The 19,649-nt window shown below is 28.0% G+C and overlaps 1 protein-coding gene across 5 annotated transcripts in view; it reads left to right on the plus strand.

Annotated features, from left to right (window-relative positions):
- The window catches only part of LOC117181435 (sterile alpha and TIR motif-containing protein 1), a 468,060-nt gene that overhangs the window by 441,754 nt on the left and 6,657 nt on the right, over nt 1-19,649 (plus strand). For 4 of the 5 annotated variants that reach the window (XR_004468119.1, XM_033374088.1, XM_033374089.1 and 1 more), the window contains exons 7-10: nt 2,708-2,809; nt 11,471-13,471; nt 17,626-17,792; nt 18,584-18,841. Coding sequence is in view for 4 of the 5 variants with exons in the window: in XM_033374088.1 (XP_033229979.1) it covers nt 2,708-2,809; nt 11,471-13,471; nt 17,626-17,792; nt 18,584-18,809 (2,496 nt within the window). In the remaining variant the exon portion in view is untranslated. The remainder of the gene's footprint in view (nt 1-2,707; nt 2,810-11,470; nt 13,472-17,625; nt 17,793-18,583; nt 18,842-19,649) is intronic. The other variant, XM_033374090.1, reaches the window with a different exon arrangement.

Raw genomic sequence — 19,649 nt, forward strand, 5'->3', positions numbered from 1 at the left:
AATTGAGTAGCAGGTAAATAAATTATTGATAGGTTAGGCTTGAGCATCAAAGCATTTTTTTTTGCTTTTAGGTTACGAGCACAAACTATTAAGTTCTGCTGCCAACCAAGCCACTTTAAAATAAATAAGTTCACGCCTTTTACCAACTTTCCCCAATAAAAAAAATGGTTTTGAATAACAGTTTTGGATTATTTTTTCATGAATTTTACATAATTCCCTTCGGTAACTGATCAGAAAGATAAATGTATAATATAATTCATGTCAATAGTATTTATTTTAACATTCAGTATTATGGCTTTAAAAGTTTGTTTTATTCACCTTGTAATGGTTTCCCCTACTACTACTTTCTGCAGTAGAAAAGTCAGGTTTTGCGTATCCTTACGTCTTCAGTAGAACATACCAGAGTTTGTCAGCCAAATTCTAGACAAGAGAAACCTATTATAATCCCTTATTTTTTATTTCTATCGAAACAGGCAGATTAGAATTTATTGAAGTGCGTAGATCGGGCTCTTCTTAAATTTAAATTATCTTAAAAGCAAAGGAAAATTATTCATAACGCCCCCACAATTTTATATACAAAATTTATTTCCCAACTCTTGAATCTTTTTAAAAATAAAGTCTATCCAATAAATGTTGGTAAATTACACAATATTATTGTTTGAACCTATTAATTTAGTCCACAATTCTGATTTATTAATATAATAAACACACAAATAAGAAATTATATCTTATTTAAACATTTTTACCTACTATTATTTTCAAAATTCATTAGCAGGTTTAAAAGAAAAATATAGATGAAAAGTATAAAAATTATCTGTTTAAAAGTTTGTAATTTTTCAAGAATTGCTTATTCATAAAAAATATAAATCATGAATAAAAGAATGTAATGATATCATTAAAAAGAATGGCATCATCTACATGTACCGAAATTTTTGCACAAATAGTCTCTTTTTCAAGTCCTGCATTTCATACAAAAAATGCGGCTATTCGTATGTATTACACGAATATGTACACCGAGTAACCGAAAAATCTTGAATTTCGAAACACACCACAAATACAAATTTTTATACTTTGAAGAATCAATTGTTAATTGCTAAAAAGAAGACTTGATATATGAATCTTTAAAAACTGTAAAAAAGTGTATTTCGAAGTTCAAGATTTTTTTCTGTCACCCTAAATAAATATTTTTAATTAATTTTTTTTGGAGAATATTTTTTTTATATTGTAGGAGAAATCATGTGCACATCATTTAAGGAAAAAATGTTTAGGGGCCATTTCAAATCATTAATTGTAACGAAATTACAAACTGTCGTATTCTAAGCCCGGTAATATCTACAAAAGCATGTTTTTTGTTATATAAAATTCAGGGATTATTACTCAATAAATAACAATTGCATTTTAGGTGAGAAAGAATTTTTTGTTTTAAATTTGCATTAAAAAAATGGAAACTAAAGACATTCATTTTCAGGCCTAAAACGGCCTAGCGGAGCCTCTAAACAATTTATTTTTTAATAAAAGAGAATTTTTTGCAGTATTATTTCAACAAAAGGAATAAATTTATCGTGCAGAGTGTGCGAAATTCAAAATCAAACTTTTTTGCACATCTTAATGTCAGTATTAAAACATTTTTATCTAATCTCATAATACATATTAAAATTGTATTTTCTTATTTCGAATTAACAACATGCTTAAAACCACAAACGGGAGACACCCTACAGTGGATAATCAATTATTAAAGTCTCAAATATACCTCAAGTAATTAATTATAATTTTAATTTATTAACACGTATAGGGTCCTAACTATTAATTAAATTAAATGAATTATTTTGCATACATTAGCATTTTTAATTAATTATTATCTAATGTAGGATGGTTTCTCCTACCCCTTATTGTTCAAGATGTAATTTATTTTTCAATTTTTTTACAGCCGAACCTATTAAAAAATGTTTTCTATAAACTAAAAAAAAATATCATCGGTCTTCAAATGGTTGTTCTTTTTAATGCAAAGTGTGTGAGCTTGTATTTATATAATTTTGTACATTTAAATTCCTAGAAAAAAAAGATTGACTGTAATATTATAGTTTCAAGTATAAATTTTGGTTCATCTATTTAAAAATTCAGAGTCTGCCTAGCAATAAAGCAAGTTAAAAATATCCTGTTTTTCAAATCCATCCATTATCGAGACACATGCAGATCTCCACTTTCTTTCGAAATTTTTCTCATCGAGATATATTTGAAAATATACAATTTTACCAAACTTATAATTTCCTAGTAGTACTCAAAGGGAATAAAGTTAAAGAAAATTCCAGTGGAGAGTTTGCTCGAATGAAGGAGTAGTGTTAATTAATTAATTAAGGATGCAGAAATGTGCTTGTGAAACGGCTTTAGATAATCTCAGCAGAAGTTCTTTACTCATTGTATCGTCGCGGTGTCAATTAGTGTCTTTTGTACGCAAGCCATAATTAGACCTTCGGTGTGCCGCTAATTCCCTTTAATCTACAATGGTACGAAGCGTCTGGTGATCAAACGAAGTCTTCATGCGGAAGTGTTTCTACGCATCGATCGTCGCTTTTAATTTTATCCATTTACTTTTAAATGTCGAAAACCAGAAGTGGAATGTTTAAAACCCTGAATTATGTGCGACTTGTGACGATTAATTTTTTTTATATATTTATTTATTTTCTAAATGTTATCGCTTTCGTTTCAGGAGCAAAGGAGTTTAAAGGCTGGTGATCTCTCTCATCAGGAAAGTAACAACATGGCAGCATCCACCATGAAACTGCAAAGCGATTCCTTCAGTTCAGAAAAGGTATGAACAAAATTTATTCTTATTTTCCTTCCTTCTGGTTTAATTAAAAAAAGCATCTATTTTTATGATTTAAATACATTATTTTAGGATTTACAGGTTGTCTAATCAAATCTTGAAAAAAATTCCCTAACAGTTAGAGGGTCGTCCATTCAAGTATTTTTTATTTTAATGCAATCGACTCGGATTATGTATACGAGTTTACCGCGACTTTATCATAAATAATGTTTTTTTTTTCATTTGTGAAAGTTACTTCCTAGAAAGACAAGTAATTTCTTAATGGTACCAGTTTCTAGAGATTTAATAAAGATTTTTAATTCAGACAGCTTTGACAAATTATTACCGGATATTCTTATATACATATTAATTGTCATCGAATAATTTAATAAATAATACTAAAAACATGATTTAACATTTATTTTTTAGAAAAAATTGTCCGCATTGAATTGCTTATGAAGATTGTTTATAGTAATTTTCAAACTGACTCGCTAGTTAATGCAGTCATTTTTTTAACCTAAATTTCCAGTTATCTAATCTCTATTCCAATTCAAAATTTTATTGTCATTCTTAACGCAAATTTCCTGTTCAAAACCAGAATATTTTAATTTTTCTCTAAAATACCCCGTTTCAACATCGAATTAGAATTCTTCTGAAATATTCCCTGCTTCAATCCAGAATTTTATTTTTTTTCCGAATTATTTCAGTTTTTCTTCATAATTTATTTAAATTTGAAAATTCCCTGTTCCAATCCAGAATTTTATTTCTTCGAAAATTGCCTGTAATATTTTAAATCAGTTAAAAATTTGAATCCTCTAAAATACCGTGAAATATTTTGAAATCCCAAAAAATCTCTAGAAATTCTGCGATGTCCTTGGCATCCTTTGCAACATTCATAATTTTTCGAAAAACTAAAAATTGCATAAAATCCCTTGGCAAGGTGTCTACTCAAATTCTGAGAAAAATGTCCTGACAATTCTAGAGGTTTTCCAGGTATTAAATACCGTATTAAATACCACACAGTTAAAATAAGTTCGCGAATGTATTATAAACAAATTTTCATTCCTTATAAATATGTAGAAATCTTACTTTTTACATGTAAAATTAGGTTACGATTTTTTTTCTTTTGTGAAAGAAACTTTATGATAGGACAAGTATTTTCTTAATGATAAAAATTTAATATAAATTTGATTTTGAAGTCCATTAGTTTTAGTAATAATAAATATAAATGTTTATATTATTTTAGTATATTATTTTTAAGTAGGGGACACCTACCTACAGTGGATAGTGTAACTTGCAGTGGATAATCACAATTTAAAATACTAATTTATGTAAAATAATTCATTCAATTTAATTAATATTTAGCACAAGACGTGTCAATAAATTAAATTGAAGTTAGATTATATACTGTAAGGAGCTTTCCTCTACCTAAAATTCAGTGCATATTTAACACAATATTTTCAATAAAATTAAAATGAATGAAAATTGATAAAAATAAAATTCGAGATTTCCGTTTAGGAAATATAATTAATTATTCAAGAGTCTGTAATTCAAATACAAATTTTATTTGGATATTCTCATATTCTACCTTACAACTTTCACTATTTTTAAATTTTGATAAAATGAGGCTTCTGAATTTTGTAATAGAGCAAGTTCAAAATTAAATGCATAAACTAGAAGTATGTATTTCAATTGCGAATTTTATAATTTATTAATATTAAACTTCAATTATTCAAAAATTAACAAATTTATTTAAAAAATATATTTAATACCTTCACAATATTTAACTTCATAGAGTGAAGCTTTAATAAATGTTTTCAATTGTATAGTATTAAATAGAAGCATTAAAATTTTAACAGTTAAGCATACGATAAATAATAATTTTGAATACCAGCCCTAAAAGTTGAACACTTACTGAATTAAATATTAAAAACTGAAAATTTTCCAATTTTGTTGTATTGTCAAAAATATAAAAATTGAAATATTTGCCAGTGAAAATTACTAAATTTAAAAAGGTCTATAAAGAATTAAAATTAAAAAACAAAACTCTTTAAAATTATAGAATCTGAAATAGAGAAAGTTTATCATTGACAACTTCTAATCAATCTTATTCTAGTCAAATGTTTTTAATTTTAATGTAGAATAGAAATGTCTATTTTATAAAATAATAATTCAATCTGAACTATGAATTTCCAGCATTGTAATTTTTATTTGAAAAAACCTATTTTCCCTGGTTGAATAATATTTGCAAAAAAGTAAAAAATTCTAAAACCTTTTTTGCAGGAACCTACATATAAATTCAATACATTACAAAAAATTGAAGGAAAGTACAGCTTTTGTCTATTATTCCGACGGATTTCTTACTTGTTTTGTATATTATTGTACTTTATTGCAGTCTTCATTTTCTACAAAACTTCATAAAAAGCACAACTGTGATTTAGTATAATAGCAAAAGTTCCTGGCAAATATGTAATATTATGGTTTTAATTTGTACATTTCTTCAATAAAACACAAGAATTTATAACGTAATTTTTAGTACAGTTTTTCAATATTTTGTTGTAAAGATTTGTATTTTTCCGCGATAATTTAAGTAAAGTTAAAAGTGTGTTTATGACTTCAAATACTCAAATTAAAAAAATGTTAAATGCTATATAGTTTTCTGTCATGCCTTGCAGGTTTTTACAACCAAGTAAAAAAATTCTTATTAAAAAGTCATGCATATTTTTAAATTGTAGAGATTATGTGTACTCTATTGTTTTTTTTTACTTTTCTACCAGAAAATACAAGAGAAACTTATCTATTTCTATTTAAATATATTTAAAAAATTAAATTTTGTGCATTTTTATAAAAGTTTTAACAAAAAATAGCAGCTGTAGAAATGGTGTACTTCCTGTTAAAATGTTTTCCATCAGGGCTACTTGAACTTCCTTTGAACTTTTTACATCAAGCAGAATCTTTCATAATTTATGTTGAAATTTTAAATAGCTTTTAAAGAACAGGAAAAATTAAATTGAAAACAATTTCTGCAATCTTAATGTATGGTTTTTAACACAACTCTTAACATTTGAATCGAAGTGCTTTTTGGTTTTACTTTTATGAAGGGATTTTAATTGTATAACCGTGAGTGGTTTACTAAGGGTTTACGATCTTCGGATCTTGTCCAGGGTTGGCAGTTTTAAAGCGTCTGTTATTTTTGAGAATTTCAAGCCGCAATGTTACTTTGGCGTAACAACAAGAATATATCTTCATTGGTTGCCATAAATCTGGATTTAATGGTATCATGAAACCACATTTGACGTGAAGGCCATGGTCGTTTTACATTTGCTTCTTTTTCATACGCCTGAATGTTCTGCACTTTAAGGAGATTTGCATCTAAAATCGCCAAGAAAATAAAACTTCCCATGCATTATAAAGTAAAATTTTTCAGAATAATAAGAGATTCTAATGGAACGTTCTTTGAACCTTTGTTGATGCAATCTTTTATTTTAGTTTATAAAATAAGACAGCTTTAAAATTACGTGTCACTTATGTACAATATTTTATCATAACTAATGTAATTCCTTTTATTTTAAAAGTTTTATTTAACTGAATTTTTCGCCTTTTATTAACTTTATTCTGCAAAGTCAAAATCTTGAACTTATAATTAGTCAAAGGAAAATTACTAGAAGGGTCTATCATCTTCTTTTTTATTAAACAAGGCCAATATGTATATTTTCGCGAGAATTGTTAATGCCGCAGGCTTGTGGAAATTAAAAAAAAATGTTTAAAAAATTCGTATTTGAATGTTAATTAAAAGTAAATGTGTTAATCCACAAAACTTTGAATCAATTTTAAGAACGAAATCGAGGAAAATTTAAATTTTAATGAACCTTTTCTTATTTGACAGGCTTTTGCAAAATATTTTTCAAATTTTGCAAAATTAAAAAAATCCCCTTTAAATCTTCCAGATTCTTTTTTATTAATTCTAAAAATCTCTTAAACTGTTTTGACATCTTTTCAAAAATTCTCTTAAAATTAATTTTTCTAAATAAAAAATAATTTTCAATTTTCATAGGAATTTAAAGAAAAGCTTTTTTTTTACATTTTCAAAAATATACATTTTTTCGAAATGGTTTGAAATCTTGAAATTTTTAATTATTTTAAATCTCAAAAACTTAAAAAAATGTTTAACCTCTTAAAATTATTCGGATTTTACCTCAAATTTGGTTAAACACAAAATTTACGATGCAATTATCCGGATTTTTTTAAGCATCCTTTGAAATGTATTGAGATCTTTTTGAACTTTCTCCTAAAAATTCTTTTTCAAAAAAAAAAAATCATTTTATATTTTCCTATGAATTTGAAAACACTTTTTCATTTTCTTGAAATCTTTCAAAGTTCTGAAAAATGGTTTCAAAATCTTCCAAATTCTTTTTCAACATATTATAAAATCTTAAAAACTTGAAATCACTCTTTTAAAATTGAACCTAGAATAAAAATTTTTGCAGATATTGTATTGTCGAAAACGATAATTTTTTTGTGACCGGTACCTACACCTTTTTTTACCGATACCAACCATGTGTACTTTGTAAATTATGATATTCAAGTTTTTGACATACTTTTTCTCATCTCTTTAAAAGCGTGAAAATGTTTACAAATTGCAGTGTTGTAGCAAAATATTAAGAACAGAATTATGTTCTGATATTAAAACACAATTTACAATTAAAAGTTTGCTGACAACATATTACTTTTTTAAATAGGGAAATATAAACAGTATGATTATTATAATCATATATTATTATTATTTATATTTTGTTCTTATTATTTTATCCTATTTAATTTTATTCAGTTTCTAAAATCGAATTAAAACTCCTATTAAATAATTTTAGTAAGTAAATTATTTAAGTTCTGCCGGCTTTTTGCCTTGACAAAATACACAAAATAGAGAGCATAAAAAAACAGTTAAACGCATGATGATCGTATCGAATTTTATATATTTAGAATTAGTTTTTAATTTTATCTTGTAACTATGAAAAAGCCTGCAATTTTTGTATTATTTCTACGCTTTCTGTTGCTAAGTCGAGGCTTTTATCACAACTCATTAAATGTGTATTGCTGAATATATTGTACACATATTTTATATAATTCTAATAGCTATCACTTTTAGATAAACATTCAGGTCAAGTAAAGCATACAGGAGCCTTGAAGAAAAATACTTACATACCCTTTTAAAAATAATGTTATTTACAATCTTTGATAATTATTTAAATATTTTAGAAATTCGATACCTTAGGCAATAATTTCCACGAATTGTAAAAAAAATTTTCCATTATCTTTTGCAGTAAGCCTAATATATAGAATTTATTAATTATAATTCCACCTTTTAAAGATTAGTAACAAGTTTTAATATTTGAATTGAAAACTTGTATTTTTTTCGACCATATTTATCAAATTTAAAAAAGGTGTTATCACAATTAGGAAAAACATCGAAGAATTAATAATTTTATATTGAAAGCTTTTCAGAAGAGATACCATTTCAGATTGGAAGCCTTTACAAATGACAGTTTTTTTAAATAATTTTAAATTGAAACCGTGGTAAAATCAAAATTTGTAAATATTTTTTTTATTTGTCGGATACAAATGACAATTTTTAAATAGTACCATTTTATAATGAGAAATTGAAAAATATAGAATACGAATAAAAAACGGAAAAATGAAACGCTTTGACATCGTGAAAAAATGGATACGTTTTTTATTTTAAATGTTTAATTTTGTACGGATTCACAATTAAAAGTTTAAACATTTTGCGTTATTCAATTCCCAATTAATCGATGTCAAATAAATTAAAAAACATAATTAAAATAAGTGTTTAAAGTTCATAAATGTTCACAAATTTAATTAATGTGTTAACAAAACTTTTGAAGTTTGTATGTTCTTTTCAAACAAGACTTACACAAAAAATAGTGTCATGCAATTTATTAAGTATTAAATTGAGGATTTAAGAATTTTTTAAATCTGATGAACAATATACATGTCCCATAAAGTCACATGAAATCCTGTCGAATCTTTTGAAATTACCAAAAAAACTTCAAAATGTTTCTGAATCTTTTAAAATATGCTTAAAATCCGTTAAAATCTTCTGAAATTCCTGAATAACTCTTGAATCATTTTAATTCCCTTTAACTATTTTAAATTCCCTTAAATCTGATGAAATCCCTTGAAATCTTCGAGGTCCCAGAAATCTGTAGATATCGTTAGAAATCCCTTAAAAATTTATTTATTTTCATTTATTCCCTAAAATTCATTAGGAATCCATTGAAATCTTTTAAGTGTCATTGAAATCCTAAAATAATCATAAAATTTGTGGAAATTTTGAGTAATATTAGAAACTAATCTTATAAAAATCGAGTAAAATCCCGAAAAATATCTTAAAATTTGTAATATCTTATAAAAATTTCTTTAAAAAATATTATATCTTTAAAATCCCCTGATGCCTCGCAAAATCTCATAAAATTTGATACAGCCCCTTAAAAGCCATTGAAAACTATTTAAAAAAATGTATTCTGTTGAAATCCTTTAAAATAAACGTTTCTTATACATCTAAAAAAATATTTTTATATAATTTTATTATATTTTATATAATATTTTTAAAATATTCTTGAATTATTTGAAATCTTTTGAATTATTTAAAATCTTTTTGAAATCTTGAAATCTATGTTAATTGTTTGAAAAATCTTTCTTTAATCCTTGTTTGTAAACTCGTTTGTGTTCCTTTTAAATGATTACAATCTTTTGAAGTATTTTCAAATTTGTTGAAACATTTTGAAATCGTTTCAAATTTTTAAAATGCTTTAAAATCCTTATGAATTCTTTGAAATATTTGTGAAATCTTTCTCAAGTGTTTTGTATTCGTTTGAAATATTTGAAATATTCTAAAAAAATTAAAAATCTTTGCAATGTTTTAAAATCTGATGAACTGTGCCCATGTTGAAATCATTAAAAATTCTTATGAATTCTTTCAAATATTTTTAAAATCTTTTGTATTCGTTTGAAATCATTGGAATATTTAAAATCGTTGTGAAACCTTGTTAAATCTTTACAACAAATCTGTGACTTTGCAAAGTCTTGAAAATCCTTTAAATCTTTAAAAAATTTAAAACCTTTATGAAATGTTCTTAATTGTTGTGAAATATTTTTAATCTAGTGTACAGGCCTTTGTTGAATCTTTGAAATCTTTGGAAATATTTTCGAAATCTTTGTGAAATCTTTTACAGAATTTTAAAACCTTTGGAAATCGTCTGAAAAATTTTGAAATGCTTTTAATTCTTTAAAATATTTCAAATCTTAAAAAGTCTTTATATGATTTAAAAATCTTTAAAGTTTGGTCAAACTGTTGTGGAATTTTTGAAATCTTGTGCGCACGCCGTTTTTTAATCTTTGAAATCCGTGATATTTTTGTGTTCATTCTAATTTTGAAACTGAATTTCCATCGCGATTTTCAACTATTAATTTTTATAATTTGTAAGTTAAATATCCCAAAAACATGCATACTTGAAAATTCTATATTCGCGGAGAAGAAATAAAAAACTTATAGAATTATTCACAATATTACAGTTGGCTAATTGCAATCTATAAAATAATTGGTACGGTGTACAAAAAGTACTTTGAAATATATTTATTTATTCTATAATGATCAAAAGATAAATTATGCTTTCATAAATACAGAATTTTTCAGTAGCAAGATTTTTATAAACGAGATGTTTCTGTTATAGTAGACTAAAATATTTAAATTACACTCCGCATTTTAATAAAATAATTTTTAAAAGCAAAAAATTCAAATGCTAGGTTCACGTAAAAAATTCAAGGAGATTTCCAGGTTTTCAAGGTTTAAAAAATTACATGGAGAATTCCAGGTTTTCTAGATTTTTAAGATCGCTAGACACCTTGTTAAAAATATTGAAGTCCCTCAAAATTTCATTTCATTTCAATTACTCCCTAAAATTCTTTATAAATTCTTTGAAATTCCTTAAAATCCCTTAACATTTTTGGTACAATCCCTTGAAATACTTTAAAATTCAGTAAGTTATCTTAAAATTTTGTACTATAGCTAGAACTTTTTGAAATATCTTAAGAGCCCTTGTCATCTTTGAAATTCTCTAAAATCCCTTGGAATCTTTTATTACAATACTCTCAAAGCATTGACACTCTATAAGCCCCTTTTAAATCCCTGAAGTTGCGTCAAATTCCTTAAAACTTGTTGTAATCGGTTGAAATCTTAAAATTAAAAAAAATTCAGAAATACCTTGAAATCTTTTTAAATTTCGATTTTTGAGGTGGCTGACGTTATTTTAATCAATTTGATTCTTATGCCTGCCAGTGAATAAAGTTTTAAACAATACCGAATAGCCTTTTTATTTGAACCGTTTAATATATATTTACACCAAACTCTCGCTTTCAGTCAAGTGTCGGGGGTTGCCTTTAAATGGCCTTGGACTGATTTCGGGGGGACAGAAACGTACACAGTGAGATATATATATATATATGTACTGTCGCAACCGCTCTCGCCCTACTCCCCTGAAAAACTGCAAGAGCCAGCAGTTCGAGGAAGGCTGAGAACGGGGTGACTGAAAGCGAGAGTTTGGTGTACTACAAACCCTAAAAAATGTATAATTAATTTTTTTATTACAGAAAGCCATGGCTGCTCAACAGCAACGCCAGACCGTAACCTCCACCGGAATCTTCAATCACGAAAAACATATGGCAGCAAGTTCCCAATCAAGTATAACAATAAACTCCAAGAATCACTCATCGAAATCCTCCATGATCAGTGCCGCGAGTGCAGTAAATCAAATCATGAACGGCATGAGGCCCAACGATGACGAACTCCTATCCCTTCCCTTGGATGACCTCGACCTCCTCTGTTCCAACTCCAACCCCCAGGATGTAGACCATGCTATCAAAAAATATTCCAGGTTCCTAGACAGCTTCGTCGAACGGTTGAAAGCCAACGAAGTGAGTAAAAGTGGAAAAGCCCCCTTGCTCTTAAATCGCGTCAATGAAATTATCAGAAAAGCCTGGGCAGTTCCCACTCATGGCCACGAATTAGGCTACACCCTCTGTAACACTCTCAGAACAGGAGGTGGACTCGACATGTTGATGTCGAATTGTGTCGCAAGTGACGAAGCTCTACAATTTTCCTCAGCTCAGTTATTAGAACAGTGTCTCACAACCGAAAATCGAGCTCATGTTGTTCAAAATGGTCTCGAAAAAGTGGTGAATGTAGCCTGTGTTTGTACAAAAAATGCAAACTCTGTGGACCACTCCAGAGTTGGAACAGGAATCCTCGAACATCTTTTCAAACACAGCGAAGGAACTTGTAGCGACGTGGTTAGACTCGGAGGTCTGGATGCTGTGCTCTTTGAGTGCAGGAAAAATGATGTGGAAACCCTGAGGCATTGTGCAGGAGCATTGGCAAACTTGTCGCTTTATGGTGGAGCTGAGAATCAAGAAGCGATGATTAAGAGGAAGGTTCCGATGTGGCTCTTCCCGCTAGCTTTTCACTATGACGACAATATTAAGTATTACGCCTGCCTTGCCATCGCTGTCCTGGTGGCCAACAAGGAAATCGAGGCAGCTGTCTTATCATCCGGAACTCTCGATCTGGTCGAGCCTTTTGTCACGTCCCACAATCCCTACGAATTCGCCAAATCGAATCTGGCTCACGCTCATGGTCAAAGTAAAAACTGGCTCCAGCGTTTAGTCCCTGTTTTGAGTTCGAAACGGGAGGAGGCTAGGAATCTCGCAGCTTTCCACTTCTGCATGGAGGCTGGAATAAAGAAACAGCAAGGAAACACTGAGATCTTCAGAGCGATCGGTGCAATCGAACCTTTAAAGAAGGTCGCGAGTTGTCCGAATGCGATTGCTTCGAAATATGCTGCACAAGCCTTAAGGTTGATTGGCGAGGAAGTTCCTCACAAGTTGAGCCAACAAGTTCCACTTTGGTCAACCAAGGATGTGATGGAGTGGGTGAAGCAGATTGGATTTGAAGAGTTGGCTTCTAACTTTGTTGATAGTCGAGTTGATGGAGATTTGCTGCTTCAGTTAACCGAGGACAATTTGAAGGAAGATATCGGTTTGATAAATGGAATCAGAAGAAGGAGGTTCACGAGGGAACTTCAGAATCTGAAGAAGATGGCTGATTATAGTAGTAGAGACACTGGGAATCTCAACAGCTTTTTGCAGACGATTGGACAAGAGTTTTCGATCTATACTTACAGTATGCTGAATGCGGGAGTGGACAAGGATTCGATCAAAAATTTGACTGATGATCAGTTGATAATTGAGTGCGGAATCGGAAATAGTATACACAGGTTGCGGATATTGGATTCGATTAAGAACATGCAGCACAATCAATTTAGTTCCTGTGAGAGCGAGAGTCCGGACAAGTCCTTGGACGTCTTTGTTAGTTATCGAAGATCGAATGGGTCGCAGTTGGCGAGTCTTCTGAAGGTTCATCTGCAGTTGAGGGGTTTCTCCGTTTTTATTGATGTGGAGCGGCTCGAGGCGGGGAAATTTGACAATAATCTTCTCCAGAGCATCAGACAGGCTAAACACTTTCTTTTGGTTCTTACCCCGGAGGCACTTGAGAGGTGTATCCAGGACACAGAGTGCAAGGACTGGGTTCACAGGGTGAGTATTAGAGTTATTCAGGGTGGCAACTCGACAGGGAAACCGGGAACTGACCAGAAATTTTATTGACCGGGACAAAACCGAGAATTTACTGTTTTCAAATTAAATTTTTTCTGAAAAAAGGTCTCCTTTCACTCCGCTGGGATTCGAATCACAAAACTTCCTTTCACAGAAGAATCCTTTTTACAGAAATACACGCATTATTATGCCAGATTTTACAAGTCAAACTTTTCAAGGAATATGTATTTTCATCAGGACTAACAGAATTTCTTAACGTCTTTACAGACTAGATAGAGCTGCAAATTAAATAATTTTTCAATTACTTTTTTTCTAAAAAAAGATTTCCTTTCGCTCCGCTGGGAAGTGAAACACAAGATTTGTTTTCCAGAAAAAATTTAATAAAAAAAAAGTTAATTCATAGCTACATGTAGTCTGTAAAGACACTAAGAAATTCTGTTTTTCAATGATGATAATACAGATTTCTTAAAGAATCTATACTTGTGATCATAGCAAAATTCAAGTTTTCAATATTTTAATAATTTTGGCCAATTTAGAAAAATGGCTTCTAAAGAAATGTAATTTCACCTGGAGCAGCCAATTTTTGATATGGAACGGGATTTATTTTTAAAGAATTATAATTCGGATTTAGAAGAAAGGAGTTTAAAAATCCCTGTTCCAAGTCAGAATTCGCCACAGTTTAAAAGTTCCATCTTACAAATTTTAGAGAAAGAATTTTTTTGGTTAAGATTTAGATATTTTAAGGAAACTTAAACTATTTTATTTTTACTTGAAGTTTTAACTATATTGGTTGAAAATGTTGAAAAATCTCTTTTTGGTAGGCATAAAATTGAACTATTTCAATTAAAGATTCATCATTTTAGTTTGAAAACTTATCAATTTGGTTGCAAATTATTTTATTCCACTGAAAATTTAACCGTTCCACCTTTTCTAGTTCAAAACATAGCAATTCAGATATAAATTTCTCTTTTTTAATTGAAAATTCATTTTTTTCAAAGTAAACTTATTTTTTTTAAAATGACTTTTTTTATACAAAATATACTTTTTATGGTAGACAATGATTTTTTCCCTTTGAACGTTAATCTTTATGTTTAAAAAAATTTTTATCTTTGAAAATTCAAGTATTCCAGTTAAGCATGCATCATTTTAGTTGAAAATTCATCTTTTAGGATCGCAATAAATGTACTTGGTTAAAAAGTAAACTCTTTTGTTGAAAATCATTTTTTTTTTATTAAAAATTCATCATTTTAATTAAAGATAATAATTTTTTAAACTTAAAATTTAATTACTGAAGTTTTACTTGAAATTTATTTATTTTAGTGAACATTTATTTATTTATTTTTTTAAAATTCGTTTTTTGGTTTAAAATTAAACTATTCCAGTTGAAGATTCATTAGTTCGATATAAAATTGAACTATTTTCTTGAAAATTTATTTTCTTGTGTTCAAATTAAATTTTTTCAACTAAAAGATAGCTATGTCATCTTTTATTGGAATTTATATTTTTTAGTGGAAAAAATATTTAGAATAAACGTCCTGAATTAAAATAAGTGTTTGCGTTTAATGTCAAGTATTAATAATAAAGTATAAATAATTTTAACAAAAATCTGGCAAAAGTCAAGAAATTCCTATAAGAGATACTTTAAATAACTGTCAAAGATACCAGATTAAAAATGTTTAAATTTACATTTGAATTGTTTTCATTCGTTCATAAAAGATTCTACATTAAAAATGTTATAATATTAATAGTTTGGTATTTGATTATTAATCAACAAGATAAATGTAAAAATTTTCACGGAAAAATGAGAGAATTTAAAAAATGAAGTTCTACGGCCACCCTGATATATTTTTGTCTTTTATTGTTTTGACTTATATTTCCTATTCTATTTTGTTTTTTGCAATTGTTTCCTCCTGACAATTATATTTTTAGTTTACAATGTTTATATTTGATTAAAAATTCAACTATTTTGTTGAAAATTCTTCTTTTTCGTTTAAAGATTCAACTATTTCATTAGAAAATTAACATTGTGTTCATGTTCAGAATTCTTATTTGGTGTTGAAAATTGAATTGAAATCTTTCTTGGTTGAAAATTTTCTTTTTTACTTAGAAACTCATCTGTTTCATTAGAAAATTCATCTTTTCTGGGTCAGAATGCAACTCTAGTTGAAAAGTCATATTTTTTGGCTAAATTCAACTGTTTTGAATTTAAAATAAAAATATTTTTTGATTAAAATATATACTTTTTCATTATTGGTTGAAAATTAATCTTTCTTTAGTGAACAATAAACTACTTGATTTAAAGTCTAACCACTTTGTTAAAAATCATTTTTTCATGAAGATTCATCATTTTAGTTGAAAGTTCACCTCATTTGCTTTACAATTCATCTATTTGGTAGTAAATTAATCTTTTTGGATAAAAATGCATATTTTTTTGTTGACAATTCTTCGTTTGCGTTAGAAAATCAATCTTATTTTATTTAAAAATTATCTTCTTGGTTAAAGGATTGATCACTTTATTAAAAAATCATTTTTCTTGAATATGCATCATTTGAACTATTTTATATTTTATAATATATTTTTATATTATATTTTATACTTTGTATTCATATTTTTAAATTTAAAAGTACTACTTCGGTAAAAGTTGCATTACTTTGAAACTATTCTTCTTTGTTCATGATTCATCTCCTTGGTTGAAAATGTTGCTATTTTGTTGAAAATTGATTTTTTTACTGAAAATTTAACTTTTTCAATTTTTTTTTTGAAAAGTTGTATTTTTTAGATGAAAATTTTTTGTTTATGGTTCAAAAATCAACTATTACATTTGTCATTGAGAATTAATATTTTTGTTGCAAAATTCAATTTCTTGTTCAAAATTTATCTTTTTTGTTGCAAAATTGTCTTTTTTATTAAAGATTCGGCTTTATTGAAAAATTAATTATTTCGTTGAAGGTTTAACCACTTAGTTTCGTTTTTTTTTAGAAATTTATTTTGTAACTGCATATTGAACTATTTCAGTTAAACATTCATAATTTTAGTTATGAATTCATCTCTGTGGTTGAAAGTTGATCTATCTTGTAGAAAATTGATGTTTTCTTATTGTATAATTAACTGCTTGGGTAAAAGTTGAACTATTTTTTAGTTTCATTTTTTTGCAAGGTTCATCCCTTTCATTGAAAATATAAGTATTTTGTTGAAAATTCGTCTTTTCTATTCTAAAAATCATTTTCGTAGGTTGAAAATTCAACTATTTGATTATAAATTTAACTGTTTTTTTTCTGAAAATTTGATTGCTTTCTTGAAAATCTAACTATTTTTTTGAAAATTTATTTCTTATGGTTGAAATAGCAACTATTACATTTTTCGTAGATAATTCATATTTTATTTAATTCATCTTTGTAGGTTAAAAATTCAAGAATTTAATTGTAAGTGGTACTTTTTGATAAAACATTCATTTTTGTTGCTGAAAATACAACTATTTGGTTGTAGTTTAATCTTTTTAGTTTAAAAATTCGAGCATTTAGTTGAAAATTAATCTTTTTAGGTAAAAAATTTAAGTATTTTGTTTAAAAATTCAGCTAATTTTGTTACAAAAATAATTTTTTGTTTGTTTGAAAATTTCAAGTCATCTTTTTTGGTAGAAAATTTATCTTTTTTTGTTTCAAGTTCTGCGAATTATAAAAATTCATCTTTGTAGGTTGAAAGTGCAATAATTTGTTGAAAATTTTAATTAGTTTGTTAAATATTTGATTATTTTTATGAAAAATCACCTTTTTTTTCGAAAATTCAACTGTTTTTTCCAAAACTTGTCCTTTCGATTGAAAATACATCGTTTATGGTAGAAAAGTCATCTTTCTTGGTTGAAATGTATAAATAAATAAATTTGCAATTTCCGAATTTCAATCTGAAACTTTTTTGATTCCATTTATAAAAATGTTAAAAATGTTACAAGATTAAAAAAAAATTAGTCTTTCAATATTAATAGTGAGGGTTAAATAAAAATGGGTCAGAGAAAAGTCAGGAAATTCTTAAAGGAAGTTTTGTGGCCACTCTGGAAGCAGGAAATTGACTAAATAGTAAAATCTACTATGTTTTTCATGAAAATGTACTTTTTTTATCATGTTTGAATTTTTCTTCAGGAAATTGTGGCTGCCCTGCAATCACAGTGCAACATCATTCCGATTATAGACAACTTCCAATGGCCAGAACCTGAAAAATTGCCCGAAGATATGAGGGCTGTTTGTCATTTCAATGGCGTGCGGTGGATTCACGATTATCAAGATGCTTGCGTAGATAAATTAGAGAGGTAAGTTTATGAAATTCGGCGAGGGAAAGTGAGAGGAAATGAGAGGAGGGGTAGTAGAGAAAAAGGGGGAAAATTAGGTGGGGGAGTAGCGAAAGCGAAGGAAAAAACTGTATGGTGTAATTAGGTAAGAAGTAGGGGAAGTGAGTGTAGATTAAGGAGGAGAAGTGAGTGTAAATTAGAGAAAAATGATTGTAAATGAGAGAGAGGAGAGTGTAAATTAAGGAGAAGAAGTGAGTGTAAATTAAGGAGGAGAAGCGAGTGCATATTAAGGTGGAGAAGGTAGTGTACATTAGGGAGAAGTGAAGTTAGAGAGAAGTGAGTTTAAATTAAGGAGGAGAAGCAAGTGCAAATTAAGGAGTAGAAGTGAGTGTAAATGAGAGAAAAGTGAGTGTAAATAAAGGAGGAGAACTGAGTGTAAATTAAGGAAGAGAAGCGAGTGTAAATTAAGGTGGAGAAGGAAGTTTAAACTAGGAAGAAGTGAGTGTAAATTAATAAGGAGAAGTGAGTCTAAATTAATGAAGAGGAGTGATTGTAAATTATGGATAAGTGAGTGTAAATTAGAAAGAATTGAGTGTAAATTAGGAAGATGTGAGTGTAAATTAGGGAGAAGTGAGTGTAAGTGAAAAGAAGAGAAGTAGAGGAAATGGTTAGAAATCATGGCGAGCAGGGTAGGGGAAGTGATGGCTTACGAAACCCTTTGCTGTAGGCACGGGGCGTCTACTTTGACTAATTTTTTGTTTGTTTATCAAGTCTTTAATCAGTTAAAATTAAAATTGACATGCAATTTTCAGGTTTATGCGAGGTGAAATCCCTGTTCGGTCTGAATTGTCCGGTGGCCTGCCAAGGAGTATAGGTTCGAAAGATATGCCAACGCCCGGAACCCCAGGAAGTACAAATATGCGGCATCCACCCAGCTATCAGCGTATGCACAGTAATGAAAGCAGAGGAAGCGATAAGGAATCAATCAATGGGAAAGATTCAATTAGCGGGAAAGACTCGATCAGTGGTAAAGATTGACTAGATGGCCCGCCCACAGCAATACCAATTAGGTTTGTACATTTTCATTCAACATTTTTTATTTTACTTGAATTATTATAACTAAAAAATACAAATTACAGGCTTCACAGTGATCCTAAACAATATTTTAAATAAAATAGTGTTCAAAAGTTGAAGCTTTTCTTATTTTTTATTTTGTTTTATTTATATTATAATGGTGATACTGTGTATTTAATTTAAAGTAAAGGATTCGTTAATCCACTGAGAAAAAATGTATATTCAATTCATAATTTACTTAATAAATAGGAGAATAAGTCGTTTTTACTTGTCAATGATCAATTATGATTGAAGCTATAAAAATCAATTTTTAAATAGAAACTTAAAAATTTTGCGAACTTGAATGTAAATAGATTCAACATTTTGACAATATTTGAAATAAAAGTGTCAAAATGTTTAAAAAATTTCACAAAAATTTCAAGAGATTTGAAAACATTTCAAATATTCTAAATGGTCGAAGACATTTAAACAAGTTTCAAAAGAATTCAAGAAATTTCAAAGATTTTAAAGTTGTTTAGACCATTAATATTTTTATATAAAAAAATAAATATTATAGTAGAACCTAAAATTCTTAAAATTGTGATGTGTTCTAAAATTTTTTATTTTTCTAATTATAATGATGGCATTGTGTATGCAATAAAAAATAAAGCATTCGTTAATCAACTGGGGAAAAAATATATTTAATTCATCATTTAATTAATAAATAGGAGGTTAAATCGTTTTTATATGTGAATAATAAATTATGATTGAAGTTCTAAGAATACATTTTTAGATAGAAACTTGAAACTTTAAAATGTTGCGAAC

This window comes from Belonocnema kinseyi, chromosome 10 (genome assembly GCF_010883055.1).
Source record: "Belonocnema kinseyi isolate 2016_QV_RU_SX_M_011 chromosome 10, B_treatae_v1, whole genome shotgun sequence".
Taxonomy (NCBI): domain Eukaryota; kingdom Metazoa; phylum Arthropoda; class Insecta; order Hymenoptera; family Cynipidae; genus Belonocnema; species Belonocnema kinseyi.